The sequence below is a fragment of the Dreissena polymorpha genome, chromosome 7 (genome assembly GCF_020536995.1).
Source record: "Dreissena polymorpha isolate Duluth1 chromosome 7, UMN_Dpol_1.0, whole genome shotgun sequence".
Classification (NCBI taxonomy): Eukaryota; Metazoa; Mollusca; class Bivalvia; order Myida; family Dreissenidae; genus Dreissena; species Dreissena polymorpha.
The window spans coordinates 55,448,937-55,472,105 of record NC_068361.1 but is presented as its reverse complement, the minus strand read 5'-3'; the positions used below and the strand labels follow the sequence as shown (position 1 = coordinate 55,472,105).

At 35.7% G+C, this 23,169-nt stretch overlaps 1 protein-coding gene across 1 annotated transcript; it reads right to left on the bottom strand.

Annotated features, from left to right (window-relative positions):
* Positions 1-433: 433 nt before the first annotated feature.
* Positions 434-22,201, bottom strand: LOC127837463 (hepatocyte growth factor receptor-like). Its single transcript, XM_052364590.1, has 19 exons — positions 20,811-22,201; positions 18,796-18,948; positions 18,461-18,583; positions 17,679-17,819; positions 16,622-16,761; positions 15,973-16,146; positions 15,303-15,399; positions 13,172-13,331; positions 12,683-12,804; positions 12,292-12,459; positions 11,798-12,048; positions 11,338-11,462; positions 10,817-10,918; positions 9,669-9,746; positions 8,170-8,354; positions 6,157-6,266; positions 3,478-3,637; positions 2,882-3,018; positions 434-1,835 (listed from the first exon to the last, which is right to left on the bottom strand). Exons 1-19 carry the CDS (start codon positions 21,867-21,869, stop codon positions 1,622-1,624), a joined length of 3,699 nt encoding a protein of 1,232 aa, XP_052220550.1. The 5' UTR covers positions 21,870-22,201; the 3' UTR covers positions 434-1,621.
* Positions 22,202-23,169: the final 968 nt, after the last annotated feature.

Sequence of the window (23,169 nt, the reverse complement as noted above, 5' to 3'; positions counted from 1 at the left end):
TCATGCTTTTCATTTTAAAATGAGATCCTTCAGGTTTAGTAAAATGTGAAATTAGATCCCCAGATTTAGTAAATTTTTTAACTAGATCACCCAGGTTTAGGAAAATTTTCAATAATATTCAACAGGATTGGTAAAATGTTAAATAAGGTCCTCCGGGTTGAGTACAATTTTAATTAAGATCTTTCAGGTTTAGATAAATGTCAAATTAGATCCCTTACGTTTTGTTAAATGCTAACCAAATGCTCAGTTACAGATCAAAACATCGTTAAATTTTGATGTAACGCGTTGTGTGAATTTCACCGCGTCAATGTATTTTTATATGTTTAAATGTTTGTTAACGCACGATAAATATTACCGGTACCCCAATATGCTTCTGGCCGAGCTCATCACATTATGACGCCGCTGCCATATGCCGCGCAAAAAAAGTAATACATGTAATTATAATTTTATTACGACGGTTAAATATGCTTAACAGTAAGATTTTTAAAATAAAAATATGAAATAGACATGTTTACTCTCGTATACATGCCTGTACAAACATTAAAACTATGTTTTCTACATATGACCTGCGTCGACTCATGCGAAAATGGGTCTTATGCCATATGCGGCCAGATAAATAGGTAGAAAGCCACATTAAGATATTATATATCGATATATAATATATTGTCGACATTTAAAACTAAGCCATTTTCAATAGTCGATCAAAGGCCTTTGAAATGTCATTAAAGGCAATGCAAGTGCTTCATTTGTCATCAAAGGCTCTTCATATTTGATGGCATATCAATTTGATGATCAATAAGTTATCCAGATCTAATAAAACATATCGATGAGAACGTAATTATAATTTAACATCCGTGTTTAAGCTTTAATAAACATAATGACAGTATACACGTGCATTGTATTTTCTATCGCTCAGTTTAACTAGTTTTAAGTTATTTTTACACGGCCATATGGATATACGTTTTCCATATTGAGTTCAAGTCATGGTATAAAGCCCTTGTAGCATGTTAATTACAATCGGGTTTCCACTTGTAAATGTTATTCGTCGTTCGTTGTCGTTGTTATAGCGTTACTTCGATGCTATTGAACCAACTGTCTAGTACAACATACTATTTTGTGCTTATCCACATTCAGGATTTGTTCGTTTTACTATCCGATGCAACATATATGCATATTCAAACACACTTATATTTTAAGCATTTGAGACTTTCCCGTTGATCATATTGGCCGCTTTGCCAGATCCTCGTGATCACTGTCTAACCACACTGGGCTCCACTTTCTAACAAGATGCTTACACTTTGACATACGGATTTTCGCATGTCTCCGCAATAGAATATAACTGAGCCTCGGTCTTGGAAAACAGGACTTAATGCATATGCGTAAAATATCGTTCCATGTGCAGTCCGCACATGCTAATCAGGGACGACACTTTCCGCTTTTATTGTATTTTTCCTGTCAAGGAAGTTTCTTCTTAGCAAATATCCAGTTAAGACGGAAAGTGGTGTCCCTGGTAACCCTGTGTGCGGACTGGGCAGGCTAATCTGGGACGACACTTTACGCACATGCATTTAGCACCGTTGTCCAAGAGCATGACTTTCTTGATTAACTTGAATACAAGATGTCACTGCATGGTCCTCTCAAACATGTCCTGGTTCTCGTAGAGACACTCTGTGCCCATGGACACGTTGACGTACAACGTGGCAATGTTCATCCGGTCCGCCCTCCCCAGCTGTAGGTGCACCCTCTCCAGCATGGCGGCGATGCACTCACGAAGCTCGCTAAAGCTCGGCCTGTCCTGGGGGTCAACCAGCCAGCATCTGCGCATCAGGCGGAATCTGTAACGGTCAAAGGAAGGTTTTGCAGTGCGATTTCTATATACATGTATTCACAATAAGCCTCGCTCTGTACAAACATGGTTTATAGATGTGCGTATAGTTTCGTCCAATATAAGCCTGCTCAGTCCGCACAGTCTTACCAAGGACGACGCTTTTCGCGTTGACTGGATTTTCGTTGAGAAAAGACTTCCACTAAACGAAACATTCATTAAAAGCGGAAAGCGTTGTCCCTTATTAGCCAATGCGAACTGCACAGGCTACCGGTAATCTGAGACGACATTTTACGCACATCTATCAATCGCGGATCATATATATTTCATATGACTTTATTTTGCCATGTCATCACATATTACCGTAACTATTTCATGCATCTAGCTATCCATTACTAAAAAATATGTGATTGTAAAGTTGGCTAAAACAGTACATCTGCTAATGCGATAACAACTGTAAATGGGGGGTTAACGACCAATGACTTTACAAATTCATTTTACTTTACAACTGGCAACACATTTACCATTGTCAATAATCTTACAACTGTTTATAACTTTACAACTACCATCTGAATGACTCTTTAATCATCGATTTTTTTTCAATTTGTGAATAACTTGACAACTAAATGACACCACAACCATGAACGTATAGGTCTTTATAAATACATCATAAATGCTATAACTGCCTCAACTGGCTAGTATAACTGTCATTGCCTTTGTTATAATAATTTTACAACTATATATCACTTCAATAATCAACGCGTGGTGGTATTCATAATTATTAAATATGTTATTATAGTTGCAAATTGCCTTTAAACCCTTTTCCGCTCAAAAGCAAAGTGAAATGGCTATGTGAAACCAGCATAAACCAGAACAACCTGCGAGTGATTACTGCTCACCATTATTTTAGGATTGAAAATAAAGCGTTTACAACTTAAATCTAGTAAGAAACATCTTAAATTAAATGTGATTTCTGAAAGACTACAAAATCGTCAAAATGCGTATCTGAGCTGAAAAGGTTAACTCACTTCACAATCACAAGTGCCTATGACTTACAATTGCGTAGGGGAATACATAGGTTGAGGGAGTCGACGGCCAGACTTTAGGTACCGCTCCATGTCCCAGTTGTCCACGGTGGCGTACGGCAGAACGCCTCGCGTCATCAGCTCCCAAAGGGTCACCCCGAATGACCACTGGAAGAGCGGACACACAGTACAAGTTCAAGCAATGTATAAATGCCTCGCTGTGAGAAAACGGGGTGTAATGCACGTGCGTAATGTTCCGTCGCATATCAACATGTGCAGTCTGCAAGGCTAATCAGGGACGAAACATTCAGCTCGTAAGTAATTTTGCGTTTAAAGGAATCTCTTCTTAATGAAAATCCAGTCTTAGCGGAAATAACCATAAGAATTGTTCTGCATTGATGAAAATTTCAGAATACTTCATGCATATCATCACAATGCTAATTCCAGGTTCTATATGCAAATATATAGAACACACGTAAGTTTACACAAAATCTTGCAATTACATGAAATCAATTAGCTGCCACAATACTGTCCAAAATCAGACTTTAGAAAACATAATATTTGTTGTTGTTTTTCTGTTCTTTCAAAAAACATGTATGGAACATGTATGGTTATTTTTTTACTGACCACGTCTGTTTTCTCGTTGAACACTCCGGTGGCGATACTTTCTAGAGCCATCCATTTCACGGGAAGCTTGGTTCCCTTCGTCTGGCTGCTGTAGTACGTAGACTCGTAAATGTCACGGGACAAACCGAAATCTGCAACCTTCACTGTACGGTTGTCAAGCCTGTTACGAGATAGGACTGGTTGTTACAATAGCCCAAGTGCGTCAAGTCACCAAGCAATAGTCCGGTTTAATTGGTTCGATCGAAAAGGAGACGCATGACGCCGCAGATGCCTTCTTTAACCAGTTTTTTTCGCAATACATAATTATTCGTTAATTATTCTGTAAAGGTAGGTGTTCAAAGATCGCGGCATTGTTTGAAGTGTTCCATTAAATGACTTAAATAACTGCATTTAAACCACGGAACTGTAGCGATCGATTATAATAACAAAATATAATCTAAGAAAGAAATAAAAATGTTAGTCCCAGCGGAGTTCGAACCAGTGTCCTTCGAATTAAAAGGGCTATTACCTTAACAACTCGGTCATATAACAATAAGTGATTATAAACTAGATATAAGTGACCCAGGTGTGGTAACAAAGTAGAACTATCTTGTACTATAAACGGCCATCTGACGTTACCCCTTATTTGAAGTCATAAGATGCAGTAAGCGAATAATATGGCAAGTTCGGACTGGAGATGATTTTAATGATATTTAATGACCATTATACCAAAGCTATTTAAACTAGGGATGGCGAAATTATTCGAATATTCGATTGAATGGTCAGCATTCGAATAATAAAAATGATATTCGCATATTCGCATTTTTTTCCAAACGTAATTTCACCAATATTTAATGACCTGCGAACCGCTTACTAAAAAGCAACCGAAATCACCTGGGAGTAACATGTTTGACGTGACGTTCTTCGTGTCAAACTGATAACGCGGCCCGTATCAGTGTTGATTGCGCAATGCAATATACAAGCTCTAAGAAAGGCCCCGACTGTTGTTTGCCAATGGGGTGCCAATTCACGGTTTCAATTGACTGGCGAATAAAAATTAAGTTTTGTGATCACAGTATGTACACCCATTAAAATGTGTGAATTACTCAAATCGCGCAATGCAATATACTTACTATAAGAAAGGGCCCGAACTGTTGTTTGGTACCAATTAAGAGCTTCAATTTACTTGCGAATACTAATTTAGTTTTTGTGATCACAGTTTGAACAGACATTTAAATATGTTAATTTCTCAAAAGTTACAGATGATATAAATTAAACAATCATCAAGGAATCATAATTCAAATCTGAAAATGCCACCAGCCCCTTCTGCAGTATGGAATACTTTACACGGTCTGTGGATAAGAAGACCGCAACGTGTAATGTGTGTAAACTTAGTTTTACATATGCGCGGCCTGCTACAAATCTGTGGAATCATTAAAAAATAAAATTCTAAGTTACGATGTTTTTCATTCTATTTGTGCCCGATCACAGTATCGGTCATAGTATTAGTCAACAGCGATACAATAATTCGATAGCAACGTTAATAAACAGCCTCCTATTTAGCAAACGGATATAATTTACAAACCAATGGAAATTAACACATAACAAGGTAAAATCAATCCAGCCGTTTTATGCGAATATTCGATTGAATGAATTTGCGAACATTCGAATACCGATATGGGTATTCGATGCCATCCCTATTTTAAACGGTAACATAGGCTGTTCCAATGCGCAAAGTGTCATTCCAGATTAGCCTGTGCAGTCCGCACAGGCTTGTCAGAGAAGACACTTACCACCCAGACTGGATTTTTGTTTAACACATACTTATTCAAAAGCATAGATCAGGGCTCGAAATTAGCACTCGCATACTCGCAAAATGCGAGTGAAAAATGCTGATTGCGAGTTTTAAGCCACTAGTATTTTTTTGCGAGTAAAGAAATAGTGGAGAAAAAAAAAGTAATATAAATGCACTCGACTCGTGAATTTATAGAACGTCTGAATACCTGTATGCGGAAGCGCGCACCTTGTATGAAGACTGGTATACTTATAGTACAGATACGTGGATAGTACTAGTACACAGAACGTGAAACAGTCGACTATTCACATTTGTTCATTGAACTTGAAAAGACATGACGTCGAAGCCAAACATAATTAGTGTCTTTTTGCCTACAGACGGAAATAAAAATACGAAAGATAAAGCAAAGTTTACCGTAGATTTGTATTTTGGTGATGTCGCACTCAACACACGATGTCATAGCTGATTTTTTTTTTAATATTTGAAAACCCATTAAAAATATCCCAAATTGACACTTAAACTTTGTTTTCTGAGTGAACACGACACACTAATATTTGAAAACAATACCCTTATGGTCCAAGGAACTGATATCTTTGTATGATTGCAGAAATGAAATGTGCATGTAAAGTACTTTTATTTTGTTTTAATAGTACTAAATTAATGTCCAAACTTTTTTATGTTTCCTGCAAAATTTGCGAGACTGTTTTTGATTTTGCGAGTTGGTATTAAAGCTGCTCGCTATGTTTTGCAAGTAGAAAAAAAGTAAATTTCGAGCCCTGTAGATGCGAAAAGTGTCTTCTCTAATTATCCTCTGCGGACTGCACAGACAGGCTTATTTGGGATGACACTTTACGCACATGTATTACGTCTCATTTCACAGAGCGAGGCTCACATGTATTACGTACATGCAGTTTCTGGCGGCCAAGTCCCTGTGTACGAACTTCAACTCCGCTAGGTATTCCATACCCTGCGCAATGTCAAGGCCGAACATCACTAAGTCCTTCACCGTTGGGATCTTAAAAAACCAATAGCACATCAACGTTACTAAGTAATTTGCTTTGGGATCTAAAAACAATAGCTTGTGAACGTCACTAAGTAATTTGCTTTGGGATCTAAAAAACAATAGCATGTAAATTTCACTAAGTAAATTGCTTTGGGATCTAAACAATAGCATGTAAATGTCACTAAGTAATTCAATATTGGGATCTAAAAACCAATAGCATGTGAACGACACTATGTCATTCAATGTTAGGATCTTAAAATCATTAGCATGTGAACGTCACTGTTGTGATCTGAAAACCATTAGCACATGAACTTCACTAATGAATTCAATATTAGGATCTTAAAACCATTAGCATTTGAACGTCACTAAGTAATTCAATATTGGGATCTTAAAACCATTAGCATTTGAACGTCACTAAGTAATTCAATATTGGGATCTTAAAACCATTAGCATTTGAACGTCACTAAGTAATTCAATATTGGGATCTTAAAACCATTAGCATTTGAACGTCACTTAGTCATTCAATGTTGTGATGTAAAAACAATTAGCATGTAGACGTCACTAAGACTATCCATGTTGTAATCTAAAAACCATTAGCATGTAGACGTCACTAAGACTATCAATGCTAGGATCTAAAAACCATTAGCATGTGAACGTCACTAAGTAATTCAATGTTGGGATCTTAAATTTAATAGCATGTAGACGTCACTAAGACTATCAATGTTGGGATCTAAAAACCATTAGTATTTGAACGTCACGAAGTCATTCAATGTTGTGATCTTAAAACCATTAGCATGTTAACGTCGCTTAGTTATTCAATGTTGGAATCATAAAACCATTAGCATTTGAACGTCACTATGTCATTCAATGTTGGGATCTAAAAACCATTAGCATTTGAACGTCACTTAGTCATTCAATGTTGTGATCTTAAAACCATTAGCATTTAAACGTCACTTAGTCATTCACTGTTGGGATCTAAAAACCATTAGCATTTGAACCTCACTTAGTAATTCAATGTTGGGATCTAAAAATATAATAAGCGTGCAAAAGTAACGAAGTCATTCAATAGTGGCATCTAAAACCCATTAGCATGCAAAACAATAGCAATCTATTATCACCAACTCGTCATTGTTGAGATCTAGAAATCAATAGCAATTTAATATCAAAACTCTTTTCTGTTAGTGGTAGGATCTTGAAAACAAAAGCAATTTATCATCACCAACTATTCACTGTTTTGACCTACAAAACAATAGTAATTTAACAACACCAACTGATCACTTTTGGGATTAAGAAAACAATAGTGATTTATCATTACCATCTCTTCATTGTTGTGATCTACAAAACAATAGCAATTCATCAACACCTACTCTTAATTATTGTTATTTAGAGAAAAAAGCCAATTAACGTCACCAACTCTTCACTGTTGTTATCTAGAAAACAAATGCAATTTGCCATCAAAATTCTTTACTGTTGGTATCTAGAAATCAACAGTTCGTGGACATACGAAATTAGAATAAACTAGAGCTTGTAATAGTTGATACGAGTACCTCACAACACCGCATGTCGTGATATTTAGAAAGTGGTGCAAAGGGAAAATGTGACTCTTGAGCGTTGCCAGTTTTGCCCCCAGGGATGTAATTTAACAAATGCTGTAGGTGACCGCAAAAATAATATTACATACCAAAAATTAAAATTGTATGGGCCTTGTATGGGCCTGTGTGGGAGTATGAACAGCTTTGGATGTAGACAAGATAATGAATACAACTAGGATCTTGAAAAAAGTATGCATGTCGTTATTTTTGTCGGTGCGTTAAAAAGTAAGAACCTTGTATCCAATTTCACTCATGAGATACATTTGAATGATTAAATCGTTCATATTTCAAAACAAATATACGAAACACACACAGTCACATACATGTTTCTCTTCGCGTAAGTAGGACAATAGGTCGCCGTGCTGCATGTACGGAAGGATGACGAGTGGCGTCTCCTCGCGGTCCATGCAGATGCCTAGCAACCGCATCACGTTGTCATGGTAAAAGTTCGTCATCACGTACGCCTCTTTGAGAAACTGCGGGACGTCCATGTCTCTGTTATCGTTTTCTGTTATACAAAAGTTTATTGACGATGTTACGTCACAAGTAGAGAATTGCATATAAGTTATGCCAAACAAACTTGTTTGATATCTCAGGAATAAGTTACTCATGCAATGCAGTCTGGCGGCCCGACAGTGAATCAGGCTCCATACATGCCATACGTCCCGGATTGTCTAAAGCGCCTTTCAATATATATATATATATATATATATATATATATATATATATATATATATATATATATATATATATATATATATATATATATATATATATATATATATATATATTATTCCAATACTATTGGACTGAACGACATTTTAGGAAAAGCCCTTCTCAAAATAGACTAGGACTGTTCGGTACGGGTTAATTGATATGTTAGCCGTAATGCAAAAATTCAACTTAATTGCTCATTGAACGTAAGGGTGGTGCAATTTTTATTTCTGTTAATTGATTGATACATCTCAAATTTACAACTAATTGGGACATAAATGGCAAATATTTGACTACCATTGAAAACAATAAATAATATATGAACATTAAATCAGGGTCGCCTGCGTGAGAGACGGATGCTTTCACCATTACACTAAACTCATTCACGTTGAAAACAAATCATAATATTTAACGTTTTGTTGTGTTTTTTTTTCAAAATGGGGCTTCCAGACTTGAAATTGATTGATTAGTTGTGCCCCCTGACACTTATAAATAGTTGGATTCTTGAGACGCTGTTGACGTTGGCCGCAAAAAGTGTGTTCAAATGACTAAAACCAAGTAGTTTGGAACTTTTATGATGAGTCAACAATCTTATCTCATCCAGTTGTATTTAATTGTATCTTGTTTTCTTGAATGTTAAACGCAAGTTAAATTTTTATAATTTTCCCAATCTGTGACTTAGCATCATTAAAAGAATAAATGCATGTGTACGACCATAACATCTATTTATCTGAAATAATATTTAAATAAAATGTGGAACTGTATATGAAAGATATATACTAGTTATTTGTGTTTACATCGGAAAATAACTTTTTGCGTTATATCTTGCTTATAAAATATATTTTTAACAAATATACGGACAATCATAATACACAATTGTATGTTTCATCACCTTAGTATTAACATGACAGTGCAACTTTTGTCTGCTTAGTGTCTACCTACTAAAAGCATCATTGTTATCTTTAGTTTGAAATGCATGTTCCAGAACGGACGAAAAGCGTTACATGTTATGTATGCTACAATAAACGTGCATCCCCCAAAGGCAATTCTGTTTGGAAATAGGGTATTGGGTTATTTTATCTCAAACACAACAGGATCAGTAACTTACTGTTTAGAGTCTTTACTGCAACGGGAATTTTCTCTTCACCAACAAGCATCGAGCCTTTGAACACCGAGCCGAAATGGCCTGACAATAACACATATAATCTTTAAATATCATTATACGTTTACAGCTATGTAATTATTATTTGTTCTGAACCATATTATGTCATACGGCATTGCATGTCAGGCAGGTGTGTCGGACGACATGTACATTTAATAGGTCTTTGAATGGAAGTTAAGACTGGAGAAAAGGATTTAAAAGTTATTACACATTACATGTATACATATTTGACTTAACGAGATCCATGTAAAGGGCAAAATATGTTTAATGGTGTTTAATTTGAATCGTGACGCTTTGAGGTTAATTTTTATTAAAAAAAAAAGTTATGCGAATAGTTCTGGAATAAGTGTGAGGTTTAGAGCTCCTCAAAACCGCTTAAACCCCCAGTGTTTTTTTTTATTGACCGTAACAATGCAGTGAACAGAGTTTTGTTCTTGATTGCATTTGTTTAGCACATATGTACGTCGCCTTGTGCATTTGTTTGTGTCTCACTGTCTGGCTAATGGTTCCTTGCCATTAACAAAGAACCGCATTGTAGAATAAAAGTGTTTCTCCTGCGGGTACAGCTAAAGTCTCTCATTTTGTTAATTTTATTAAAAATACATACTACTGTGGATTCATTACTATTCTTGAAACATCAATTTTCGGTGATTTCGTGGGTTGACCGATCCGCGATTTAATTTTTTTAAGACTGAGTAACTGTATGCAAATACGACATTAATATCCAACGTAAACCACGTCCTGCGTCTTTTTCGCAATCCAGATACAATCAGATACTACACAAAGGGGAGTACATTAACCCATTAATGCCTAGTGGACTCTCCCATCCTTCTAAATTGGATCAATTTATTTCCAAAATTAGGAATGTCTAGCACATTTATTACTATATTTAGAATATTTCTTACAGAAATTCCTTGAAGCAAACAGCGCAGACCCTGATGAGACGCCGCAATATGCGGCGTCTCATATGGGTCTACGCTGTTTGCCAAGGCCTTTTTTCTAGACGCTAGGCATAAATGGGTTAAACTGTGTGTAATTAATACATTTACAACCTACGTTGTTTGGCATCTCATCACTGGCACCACGTGTCATACCTTTTCCAAGCATCTTCTCCAGCGATAGGATGCTTCTCTTCACGAGCAGCCCATCGTCTTCAAACCTCTGCAGCAGACCCGCGGTCGTCTCATCACGTGTACCTTTAATGTATGTGCTTTCGAAAAGTTATTGCAGAAGTTGTTTTTAACACACTATCTTTTTACTTGCTTAATGCGTGCTTTTTTTGCCTGGATTTAAAGTTGCAAACTTTCGTGTGGTTGACATTCGTTTAAATTTAAATTCTGTACTTTATGAAAGCATTTGTGGCACCGTGGGAAAAACTTGTAAACAATCGGTACCGGCACTAAAAAGTTATGGGGCAGATATTTGGCATGTTTCGGATTACATCGATACGTCGTACCCACGGATACGCAGTACTTGAAGTATATAGTTGAACATTAGTTGTTAACTTCCGTAAAACAGGTTTCAGTGATTTCCCCCTGCTGTGCTTATTTGCCACATTTTCTTATCAATGTATTGGCGATAAATGAAAGGGGAATGACTAAATTATTGTACGCACTTAGAAGATTATCCTCCACTGAACTCTCGGAGATGCTGGACGAGAACTGACCGCTGACGTCACCGATGTATACGCGCGCACCTCGGTAACTCACCACAGACGAGCGTTCCCTGTCCAGACCTGGTCTGTAGGAATGCAAGAGCACGTACGTATGTAATGTGTGGCGCGGTGAGGTGCCTCGTAGCATCAAGGTCGTCGTCAACATCAAATGTCAGGAAATAGTGTAGTTAAGTTATTATAGAATTGTTTGTTTCATCCTTAAGGGTTCTTATGAAAATGAACTTCATAAAGCAAAATAAGCTGCTTCTTCAATAATAAAACGCAGTTATAAATTGCTTCGCCGCATAAAGTAGATGACATTTCATTAAAATTTCCTATGAATTTGGTCGATTATTTAATTATAAAGCTATTTAAATTCGTCCAAAGATTAATGCAGTACTTCGAATATATTAATACTTACATGAACTGCTTCTTATTACGGATCAATCGACGCACTACCAAAACCATAATGCCCGTGATAAAAACAACTGTAGCCACTACAACAACTGCGGCGACTACGCCTTTGCTTGATTGACCCTCAGGCGTCAGGATCTCTGCGGTCGAGACGTTCACATCAGCATAAGAAGGCGGTAAAACAGTCGTGGTCGAGTGGCGACCGTCGTAGGTATGCAGATATCCGGGATGGAAAATAAGGTTGTCGCCTATCGAAACCTGAAATAATTGCATAAATTGAGAAATGAAAAACCACACGAATGTATAATTGCATTATGTTTAATTAAAGCCAAACACTAAGATGACAGTATTATTTAAAATACAGTAAGAACATTATTAAACTAAATTAGTACCATGGCTTTATACAAAAATGTGTAACAAAACTAATATCTTAGTATTTTATAATAATTATATTTTTTCATGAACAAAAAAGGAGTGTGTAACATTGAGCAAAAAGCTTACCGTGACATAAATCTTTTCAAGGACCGAGTGCCTATCAAATGCCCGCAACAAATGCGTTGCTAAGGAACAGTTTATGATGGCGTCCGTTACCAAAGAACAATTGGCTGCCCCGATCTTGTACATCATAACTTTTATTTCACTGAAGTCCACATTTTGAAATCCTCGTCCCTGCAAACACACTTGTGTGAGTCCGTGTAATAAATTAGTATTTGTTTGAATGATTGGTTAATTGTGTATCACTACTAACAAAATCCACGGGGCAATCACGTATCTAAAACCAATTCGAAACTGTCCAAAAAAATCGTTAAACACCAAAATTGAATTATGGAAAACATTTTGACCCGTACAAAGCCTGTTTTTTATTGCTAGTATGCCGTACAAATATCTGTACCTGTAAAATAAACACTGCTGTCGTTGTGTCGATTGCAATGTGCGCGGTCACCGTCAGTCCGTCCGGCCCTTGGAATCCATGAACGACAGGGTCTTCGAGAATGTTGACCTCCGTTCTAACATCTGTTCATAAAACACCGCATTTTCTTAGAATGTCTCAGAACAGAATTTATATATAGCCAATGGAGTCGATTTGTATTACATATTTAGAGTGTCTGGTCTGTTCGTTTTTCAAGAGTAGATGTACTTATACCCAACTTTTTATTTCAGTGTGGTCTTCACTGTGAATGTTCGTGTCATACTTTGTTTCTCTAATGTGGTGTCATAATTATATTTCAATAAATAAATGAGATACGTCATATAACAGTAGTATATGTAAACATGAGGTGTAAACATGTTGTAACCCGACCAACCAGTGTTTATTTTGCCAACCTTTAACTTTTTCTATCTGTTTTCAAGGTTGAGTTTTCTATCATCAACACCAACTTACCTTGAAGCAGGCTTATATGGGCAGATAACACGGATTCAGAAGTAAATCGGACAGTTAATGATGAGTAGTCAATAAGCAACTGTAACTGACTTCGCATCTGTGCTTGCGGAGATCGGCAATAGAGGACGCCCGTATACGACGAACTACATGGCTTATACCCCTAGAATCAACAGGAAAATGTGTATTGACAAGTATGCCATACAAAATGTTGCTTAAATATCCAAGAAGATGTTGGGGTTTTCTGACGTAGGGTCGGAATAGGAAAATACGTTTTCAATCCGTCAGTACAAGGGGTTATCCGGAATTGACTAGAATGACCTTGTATTAAAGGGGCCTTTTCACAGATTTTGGCATTTTTTTAACTTATTCATTAAATGCTTTATATTGATAAATGTAAACATTGGATCGTAAAAGCTCCAGTAAAAAGTCAAGAATAAAATAAAAAAAGGAAAAGAACATTGCCCGGTGCAGGTTTCGAACCAGTGACCCCTGGAGTCCTGCCAGAGTCCTGAAGTAAAAACGCTTTAGCCTACTGAGCTATTCCGCCGAGTACACATTTATGACGTATTTTATACCTTATATAAGCAATCTTCGTAGTTTCACAAAATTTAACGACAAAAACAGAACTCTCCAAATTATTCAATCGTTTCGCGTTGCAACGCTTTATAATTTTTAGGTTTTAAAATCGTCAAAAGATGCATATAATGGCTATATTAGACCATGGTAAATGTTCAGTATTACTGTTTCCTCACAAATATCATAACTAAAACGAAAATGTGCGAATATGTAACAAATTTTTTCAATTTTGTCAATTTACCAAAGCGTGAAAAGATCCCTTTAAGCCTGTTTCCTAAACTATGTGTTATCGTATGTATTAACGAAGCATCGAACAGACACATGAGCCGTGCTCTGGGAATGCATGTGCGTTCAGCGTCGTCCCAAATAAGCGAGGCGCATGTACAAGCATTGTTACATATTCTCCATCCAAATATCTTTATACCGCTTTTGTATTTTTATTGAATATATCTCATTTTGAAAATTTTAAATCGTTTAAAAAATGCATTTTTCAATAACTCAATTATATATAAATACGCGAGCTTCTGTCCTTATAGTTCAAAATTTTAGTGCAATAGTGCAATTGATGGAAAAAAAACAAATACAGAGTTGATAAGTATTGTCTTTGACATGCTAGTATTACATTATTAGGTTCATTATGGAATGTTCCGTGCGATATAATATATTGGAGTCGTTGTTATAGAGAGGTGGTAAGTTAAAATTCAAATTTGCTGCAACTTATATTACATGCTTTTAAATAAACATCGAATCATAATTCATCACCCACTCACAAGATACTCATATGAAGGTAATGAAGCTAAGGCATGCGTTCAAAACACTACATGAAACTATCAAATGAACAGTATGATACAACACGACATATACAGACACTTTACCGTTTTGGTATTCAAATAATATAAAATCGCCAGTCTTTTTTTTAAAGAATTGATTAAACAATGCATATTAAAGGGGCCTTTTCACAGATTTTGGCATTTTTAAACTTATTCATTAAATGCTTTATATCGATAAATGTAAACATTGGATCGTAAAAGCTCCAGTAAAAAATCAAGAATAAAATTAAAAAAAGGAAAAGAACATTGCCCGGACCAGGTTTCGAACCACTGACCCCTGGAGTTTTGCCAGAGTCCTGAAGTAAAAACGCTTTAGCCTACTGAGCTATTCCGCCGAGTACATATACGCAAAGTATTTTATACCTTATATAAGCAATCTTCGTAGTTTCACAAAATTTAACGACAAAAACAGAACTCTCCAAATTATTCAATCGTTTCGCGTTGCAACGCTTTATAATTTTTAGGTTTTAAAATCGTCAAAAGATGCATATCATGGCTATATTAGACCATGGTAAATGTTCAGTATTACTGTTTCCTCACAAATATCATAACTAAAACGAAAATTTGCGAATGTGAAACAACTTTTTTCAATTTTGTCAATTTACCAAAGCGTGAAAAGATCCCTTTAATTCTCATTGTAAAAGTGTTAAATAGTGGGGTGTTCGATGCAATACCACAATACCATGTATGAAAGATAGCACCAGAACTGTGTTCAACCTGAATACCTTTGCCACAACATTGCCGTTCTGATCAATGTATATGGGGTATACACCGTCCAAGGTTTCCACTTGATCGCCAGAAATATTCAGAAGTGTACCGCCGCTAAAATATTAAAACATAGCTCTTGCACTTTTCTCACAACACTATGCCTGTTAATAATTATTTACTTTGTGGTATGATTATTTAATACAATGAGTAATAAAAAAGTTCGCGGAAAGATTCTCGCAGTTCGTTATTAAACCTTGCACATATGATGACGAACCTTGAATTCTATATGGCGCGTTATATATTCTGTTTAACAAAAACAACATCTATATCAACACAGAAATAACATAATATTGACGGCGTTGATGTTTTGTCAGACCGCAAACAGTGAATTTGGTCATCCGCATTTTTAGTAGCAATTAAATTTAATGTCACACGTCGGATTACTTGTACATACAAACGTCCATGCACATGTTTATTATACGTATTATTTGTTTACATGTATTATAATAAACTCATACAGTACTAATAATAACAGTAACTATAATTATATGTGATCGACGGTAATGACGGATACTGTTTTGCTGATTGTACTAAATGCAAAAAAATACTTCACTGAAATAAAATACTAAAACTTATTTACTTTGACACAATACTACAATACACTATAAAGTTTTAGGAGGAAGTTACCTTGCTATAGACGCCAGATTTTTGTTGGATATTGTTACGCTGCCGGCGAAGGCGTTACAACTGGTATTAAAAGTAACTTCGTCAACGTAAGCCTGCACAGCCACCAACTCAGGCATTGTGGTGAATATGACGTCTTGAACAACAAACATCACTTTAGTTGAGCTAAGACTTTCTCTGAAACAAAAAGTAAATGAAACATTAGACCTTCGATATTTCTTAACAGATGAAAAATTAATACCATAAAAACGTGTATTGTAAGGGTGTCTGTTTATTCAAAATCGGGATTCTATATTGTGATTACATCTGTACTTCATTAATATCGTACATCATATACTGTGTTAAACTATAATTGCGCATAGAAGACTACTGACTCATAGGCAGTAAAACTTGTATACGATCACGTGATAGGTCTCTGTATTCGATCGATTTGAAAATCCAAAAGAATAAAGTTAAGCATTTAATAACAAAAGACAGTGTATTAAAGCTTCGTGCTAAGCATTTTTTGTGATAATAAATACCCAAAAGTATTGCTAATAACTAATATTTATTTAAACTATAAATAATAATCTTTGTGGCGAAAAAACGTTTAATCAATTGTGATTTTTACTGTCTTTAACACATTATTAAGTTCTGTTTCAGCATAACAAACCTCTTCATTTGACAATGTCGGTCCGCTACTGTGACGGTTATATTTCTTGCCATGTCAAGATTCTGTCCATGTACAACTACAAGAGCTCCGGACATCAGGGAATGTGGACATACGATTGCAGAGACCTGTGGCGGCGTACCCTTCAATAAATATGAGTCGTGTTCTGAGAAAACTGGGCATAATGCATGTGCGAAAGTGTCGTTCCAGATTAGCATGTGCAGTCCACACAGGCTAATCAGGGACGACACTTTCCGCTTTTATGGAATTTTTAGTTTAAATGAAGTCCGTCCTTACCGAAAATCAAGTTTATGCGTAAAGTGTCGTCCTTGATTAGCCTGTGCGGACTGCACAGGCTAATCTGGGACGACACTTTACGCACATGCATGAAGCAACGTTTTCTCAAAATACGACTCATATTTAGTATGTTTAGACTACGTTTACATATCTTATAAGTTTATGACCGTGTTAAAGTCGTTGTCCTTCAAGATACGTATTTTTCTCTGGAGATTACAGTTTGTTGCATTGATATTTCCTTGCTCTTAAATAATCTAGTGTGCTAAGGTTGTATGGAGCTTTCCTTTCAGTTGGTAATTTTTGACATTGCTGCATAGATTTTTTAAAGGCCTTGTCGAAGACTTCATTATTGGAACTCCATTCAAATCCCTTTAAGTATATCCCTCTGTACAAGCATCTGACTGGGGTCAGCGCATTGAACAATACACGTATGTGTAGGAAACAATACCGTTGGTAAGTCAGCTGATAGAATAGATAAAGATAAAGATAAAATATTTCATAATGAATCATAACTCTGTTTTGAATATATCGTGGACGGGCACACATCCCTTAAACTAGAACTGAACGTTGCCATAAAATTGTAATTGTCGTCTTGAATAATTTGCAAAAAATATTTATTATTATTTTTCAGAAAATATCTAAATTAAATTTCAGAAAATAGGTTTAAGATAACAAGTAAAATATATTCAACTCGGGTTTTAAAAATATTTTTTTAAACAGAAAATTAGGTGTAAAATTGCGTAGCATCAATATGTCACGTTACATGTTCGATGATGGACTCAAGCCTACACGCTGTCCTGGTCGCACATTGTCCCGGCATACACCAGACACAACCATTAGTATCGCGTAAACAAGACTCGATGTTTTCATTGTGTCCGCAAGTTGTTGTGTTCAATATGGAGATCTGAAACGATAACGACTTACCGTTTTAGCAAATTTTAAACGTATTTATTTATAATGACAATTGTAGCATGGTCTGCCATTACCCATTTACAGTGCATAATTCAAACCGGATTTAAAACAAGCATAAGCAACGCTATATTAATTCTTTTCCATTGAAGAGGTCTCTATTCCTACAAATATGAGGTCGATATACATCGGTAGATCACGTCTAATTACTTGTACTTAGACGTATCATAATCATATTACAACGACTAGACGTTAAATGGAACGGAGCGCAGGTAGGTTCAATACATAAGTTATTTACAATAACCATTTATTTTATGTTAAGCATTAATAAATACTTGTTGTGTTGAGAGTTTTGGCCAACAAGAAGGTACTAAGAAAAGGAATAAAATTAATTTTGGACTGATAGATGGGATGAGATATGATATCTAATGCACCTGAACACATTTTCAGAAAATAAACGTATGGGAAGGTATATTAAATAGAATATTACGCAAGAGTATGCAAAAGCATTGCTTGCGCTTTTGCCTCCGTCACACGAGGGGCGGATACGACAAAACAAAATCCAATGCACTGGCGCAACAGTCCGCTTATATTCATAATGGCTACTGCCCAGTGGTTCTGCTCGTGATCTCTTACCTCAGAACTCTGGCGGACATAAAGCCTGTCCTGCAACGCCCAAATGAAACTCCTTCCTTGGGAAACTCCCGTATTGCGCAAGCTATACGTAGCAATACTATCGGGGAATAACCCGAGCGTCATCTGGATGTGAAGATAATTCCGAGTATGAAATAGACAATATTGTTTGCAATTCATTCTTCCGATATGTCAGGTTACCACGATTAATTGAACACAAATGGATCAAATGAACTCATGCGGATTAATATTTGATTTTTTTTATTATTCTATTTGTTTCAATAATACACACATTATGATTACTTTCATTTGATAAAATGCAGTATCAACATGCTTACCTTCTGAATAGTGTTTTTTCCAAGTATGAACATAACGACTATCTCGCGCTGAACGCTACAAATGAAATCAAAAACGCCATCACTGAGTGTGAACGGAAACGTAACCGGTTGAAGATCCAGCAAACGAGGTGACGTCACCAATGTGTGCTCCCGCTGAAATGAATTTTAATTTTGCTAGTTTTAAAACAATTCAACCATAAAAACACACCATTTCAACAATATTGGGATTAAAATATTAAAATGTCCATTCGTTTTATGGTTTTAAGTATTCTGTTGAGTATTACGTCAACGTTCAGCGATCATACAGTAGACTCAGCAGAACAATTAATTGTTATCATTGATTCGACTTATAGATTCTTGGCTACAAAACATAGATTCTGGAAAAATTGTAGGGACAGTATACCTTGACCTTAGAAAAGCCTGTGATTTAGTAGATCATGATATTTTACTTAAAAAACTTTCTATGTATCATTTCTCTGAGAGTGTGCTTACCTTGATGCAGTCGTACCTATCTTACAGACAACAATGCGTCAAAGTCGGAACACAACAATCAGCTTTTCAAACTATAAAAGCCGGGGTACCTCAAGGATCTATTCTCGGCCCTCTTCTTTTCCTTATATATATTATTGACATGCCGTTTTTCCTTCAAAAGGGAGCGTTAGATCTCTATGCAGATGACTCTACCTTACATGTAGCTGATGTTGACATTAAAAGTATTCAAAGTACTTTGCAAAATGGCTTAGATATAATATCAAATTGGTGCTCTTTTAACAATATGTTAATACATCCAAACAAAAGTATATGCATGCTATTATCCAGTGCTAATAAGTCTGCAAACACCTTATTACTTAAAATCAACAACATTGTTATTGATCAAGTTACTTTACTTGGTATAACTGTTGACAAACATCTCACTTGGAAACTGCATATAAATAACGTCTGTCGAAAGCTCAACTCAAAGCTAGCCTTATTAAAACGCATTAAACCCTATATAAATAATGAAACAATGAAGTTGTTTTATAATTCATACATCTTACCACATATGGACTATTGTTGTACAATATGGTGCTCAGCCACAAGATCAAATTTAAAGAAGGTAATTTCGATACAGAAACGTGCTGCAAAAATAATAATGAATAAGCCGTTTTACTCTCCTTCAATTCCGATTTTCAATGAACTGGGCTGGTTGTCATTTGAAAATAGGTGTAAATTTCTTGTTGGGACTATAGTGTACAAAGTTTTAGATGGCTCAATGTTTCCTTATTTTGATGACGTTATTTTTGTATCAAATAACAATACATATTTCCTTAGGTCCACCACCCACAACGATTTATCGTATGTTGCATTTAAAACGAAGTACGGAAAGCGTACTTTTTCCTTTTGTGCGAGAAATATATGGAACCTTATTCCAAATAATATAAGACAAGCACCTACAATTATTTCCTTTAAACGGCACCTTAAAAATCATTTGCTACAAACGCAAAACCTTTTTTGATATTGTGGGCTGTATGGATTAAAATACCGCCTTTGGGTATTTTATTCTTCTTCTTTTTGCTTTGTGATTGTCTGTTGTTATGAAATAATGAAATAACCATTATTATTATAATAATAATAATAATAATAATTATTATTATTATTATTATTATTATTATTATTATTATTATTATTATTATTATTATTATTATTATTATTATTATTATTATTATTGTAATTATATTACTATTATTTTATATTATTAATATTATTTGTTTTAGTATTATTATTTTCATTATATGATGCTTTAGAAATTATTTTAAGGCTGATTGCAGTATGATAGACATTGTTGAGTTATATTTTCACATAGTGTGTTTTTGAAGACCACATTGTAAAAAAGATATGCTATTTCTTAATGTGTTATCCTCGTGAAATAAAGTTATTATTATTATTATTATTATTATTATTATTATTATTATTATTATTATTATTATTATTATTATTATTGTTATGTGACAATGGAAAACACATCAATGTCTTACCAGCAACATGCATGTGCAAACATGTGTCGTACTAATTGTGCAGGCTGGAATTTTGTCAATCCAATATGGCGAAGAGCCACTGAACGGTTCTTGGCGACAACGATATCCGATCATATTCAACTCCGTTTCCAAATGTTCGACCTCCATTTTGTATACAATAAAACCTTGTTGTTTGCCCTGAAGCGCACGACTTCCCAAGATGTATAGTATCCGTTTGGTATTTTCAACTAACACGTGTGCTTTCTCTAACGTGACTCCGTGCTCTACAGCAATTGGCATCTCGTAAAGACTCCCCGTTGTTGCGTTTAATTGTATAAAAGAAAACACCCACATGTCCAATACATATACTTTTGTTCGGTATTTCACTAAAACGAAAATGTTTTTATCTTCGCTAAAACTATTTAAAACTTTGAAATCGAACGATGCGTGCAATTTCAATAGCAACCTTTGTGGCGACCTTTCTGAAATAGTCGCTGCCAAACTGTTGTCATTTGGATGATAAAGGATGTTTCGTTTTTCAAAAACCACTGATTCTCTGCCAGAAGAGAAAGACGAAAGGTCAACGTCTTTGGCCAAAACCATATCGAATTCTGATGAAGAATTTTGGAAGGAATAATAAACCGATCGTGCGTTGGTGCCGTTGAATTCACCCATATGTCCTGCCATTCGTCTCGTTGTTATATTATTTCCAGTATCTACTGACAGCGTATAGCAAATAGTCTGCCCACGCGCTAAACAAACTACGAATGTGCGTTGTGGTTCCGTAGTCAACTGCAACAAAAGAGTTATGCTGTTGTTGTAATTATCACACGGTTTAAACTCTGGATATTGACATTCTTCCATTTCAGTCCGATTGCCAAGCGATACGTTTGTGATTAACTTTAAGTCGGCCGTCAATATACTGACAACATTTGCATGCCCAATGATGAGCGTCCCGTCATTTGTATTGAACAAAGCAGTGGCAATAACATCCTGGGCAACGTACGAAGTGACCGACGCACACGTAGTTTCATTGAGAACCATTGACACAATAAACATAAAAATGCTAAAACAAGTCATATTTTAGGAGTCGTCTTTTCATGTGACTTTCGTTTGAATATTTACACACACACAAAATAATCCTTCGGCTAGTGAAAAGGAAACACAATGTTACACTAACGTGTAAAAATACAACTAATTTGTGAACTCAATAGTGCGAAGTGAAAACACTTTCGTTTCAAGCTAAACTCGACAGTGTGGGTTAGATAGAAAAGTGGCGAAGTCACTGACTACACTTTTTCATCAAGTGGCTCTCAAAGTGAATTAACAGCTACTTGTTTGTTTCGTTCTTCAACACACACAAATTTGCAAGATAATTGTTCATATGCTGATCTGTGGGAAACACCTATTAAAAGTAAAATCAAACACTAAAAAATAAATAAATGAAAAATAAATAAATACATAAAAGGAACCCCAGATTCAGCAGCAGATCGAAAATGAAAACATCTCCATAAACTGTTAACCCCTTGTCTTTCCGGAAGCAATGCTATTGAGTGCGTAGAAAAGACTTATCACTGGGGTCTTTGTGCGCGGAAACAAGGACAACTTTGTTGTGACTGAAGTGCGAACGCGCTTTTGCGTACTTATAAAGTTGTCGGTTGGTTTGAGTACCGTAAGATAATCCCGTGTGCGACAATGGTGAATCGTGCATTGAGAGCTTCGTGTGATACAAAGCTGAATTGCATCCTGTTTGGGATATTTTTGGATGAAACTCGAGTTGAGAAGATCCTGGACTGGGGTCGTATTCCAGAAACATCTTAAGTCATTTCTTAAATATTTTCACTTAAGTTCAAACTTACAATGTTTTGCATTTCTTTACTAAATAATGACATGCATGTTGTTTTTTGGTATTCCTTAAATCACATTGACATAATGATGTTATTTTGATGTCGTTTTCAATGCCTAACTATTGCAGTATGAAATAAAACAATTAAGAAAAATTCCCAATTTAAGGATAAAAATAAATTTTAACTTAAGATGCGTCTGGAATAACACCCTTGGCATACTATTTTACGTCGAAATACAACACACAACCCAACATTATTTGAAGCTCGTTCTGTGAAAAGTGGTCTTAATGCATGTTCGTAAAGTCTCGTCCCAAAATAGCCAGTCCCGTCCTCACAGGCTATTCAGGGACGACACGCTCCGCTTTTATGTAATTTTCCGTGTAAAGGAAGTCTCATCTAAACGAAACTCCAGTTAATTAAGGCGGAGAGTGTCGTCCTTGGTATAATTGTTCCGTTCAACTGTCAATTTTCATAAAATATCATGCAATGTATTTTCGGAACAATGTGGCCCATTAAGCCACACATGAAAAAAT

Bases quoted from the DNA above. Each gene is read 5' to 3' on its own strand.
- LOC127837463 (XM_052364590.1), bottom strand. From the start codon at position 21,869: ATGACTTGTTTTAGCATTTTTATGTTTATTGTGTCAATGGTTCTCAAT. The intron at 18,584-18,795 runs GTAAGCATGTTG...CTTCACATCCAG, and splicing joins GAAAAAACACTATTCAGAAG to ATGACGCTCGGGTTATTCCC. The intron at 12,049-12,291 runs GTAAGCTTTTTG...CAATTATTTCAG, and splicing joins TTGAAAAGATTTATGTCACG to GTTTCGATAGGCGACAACCT.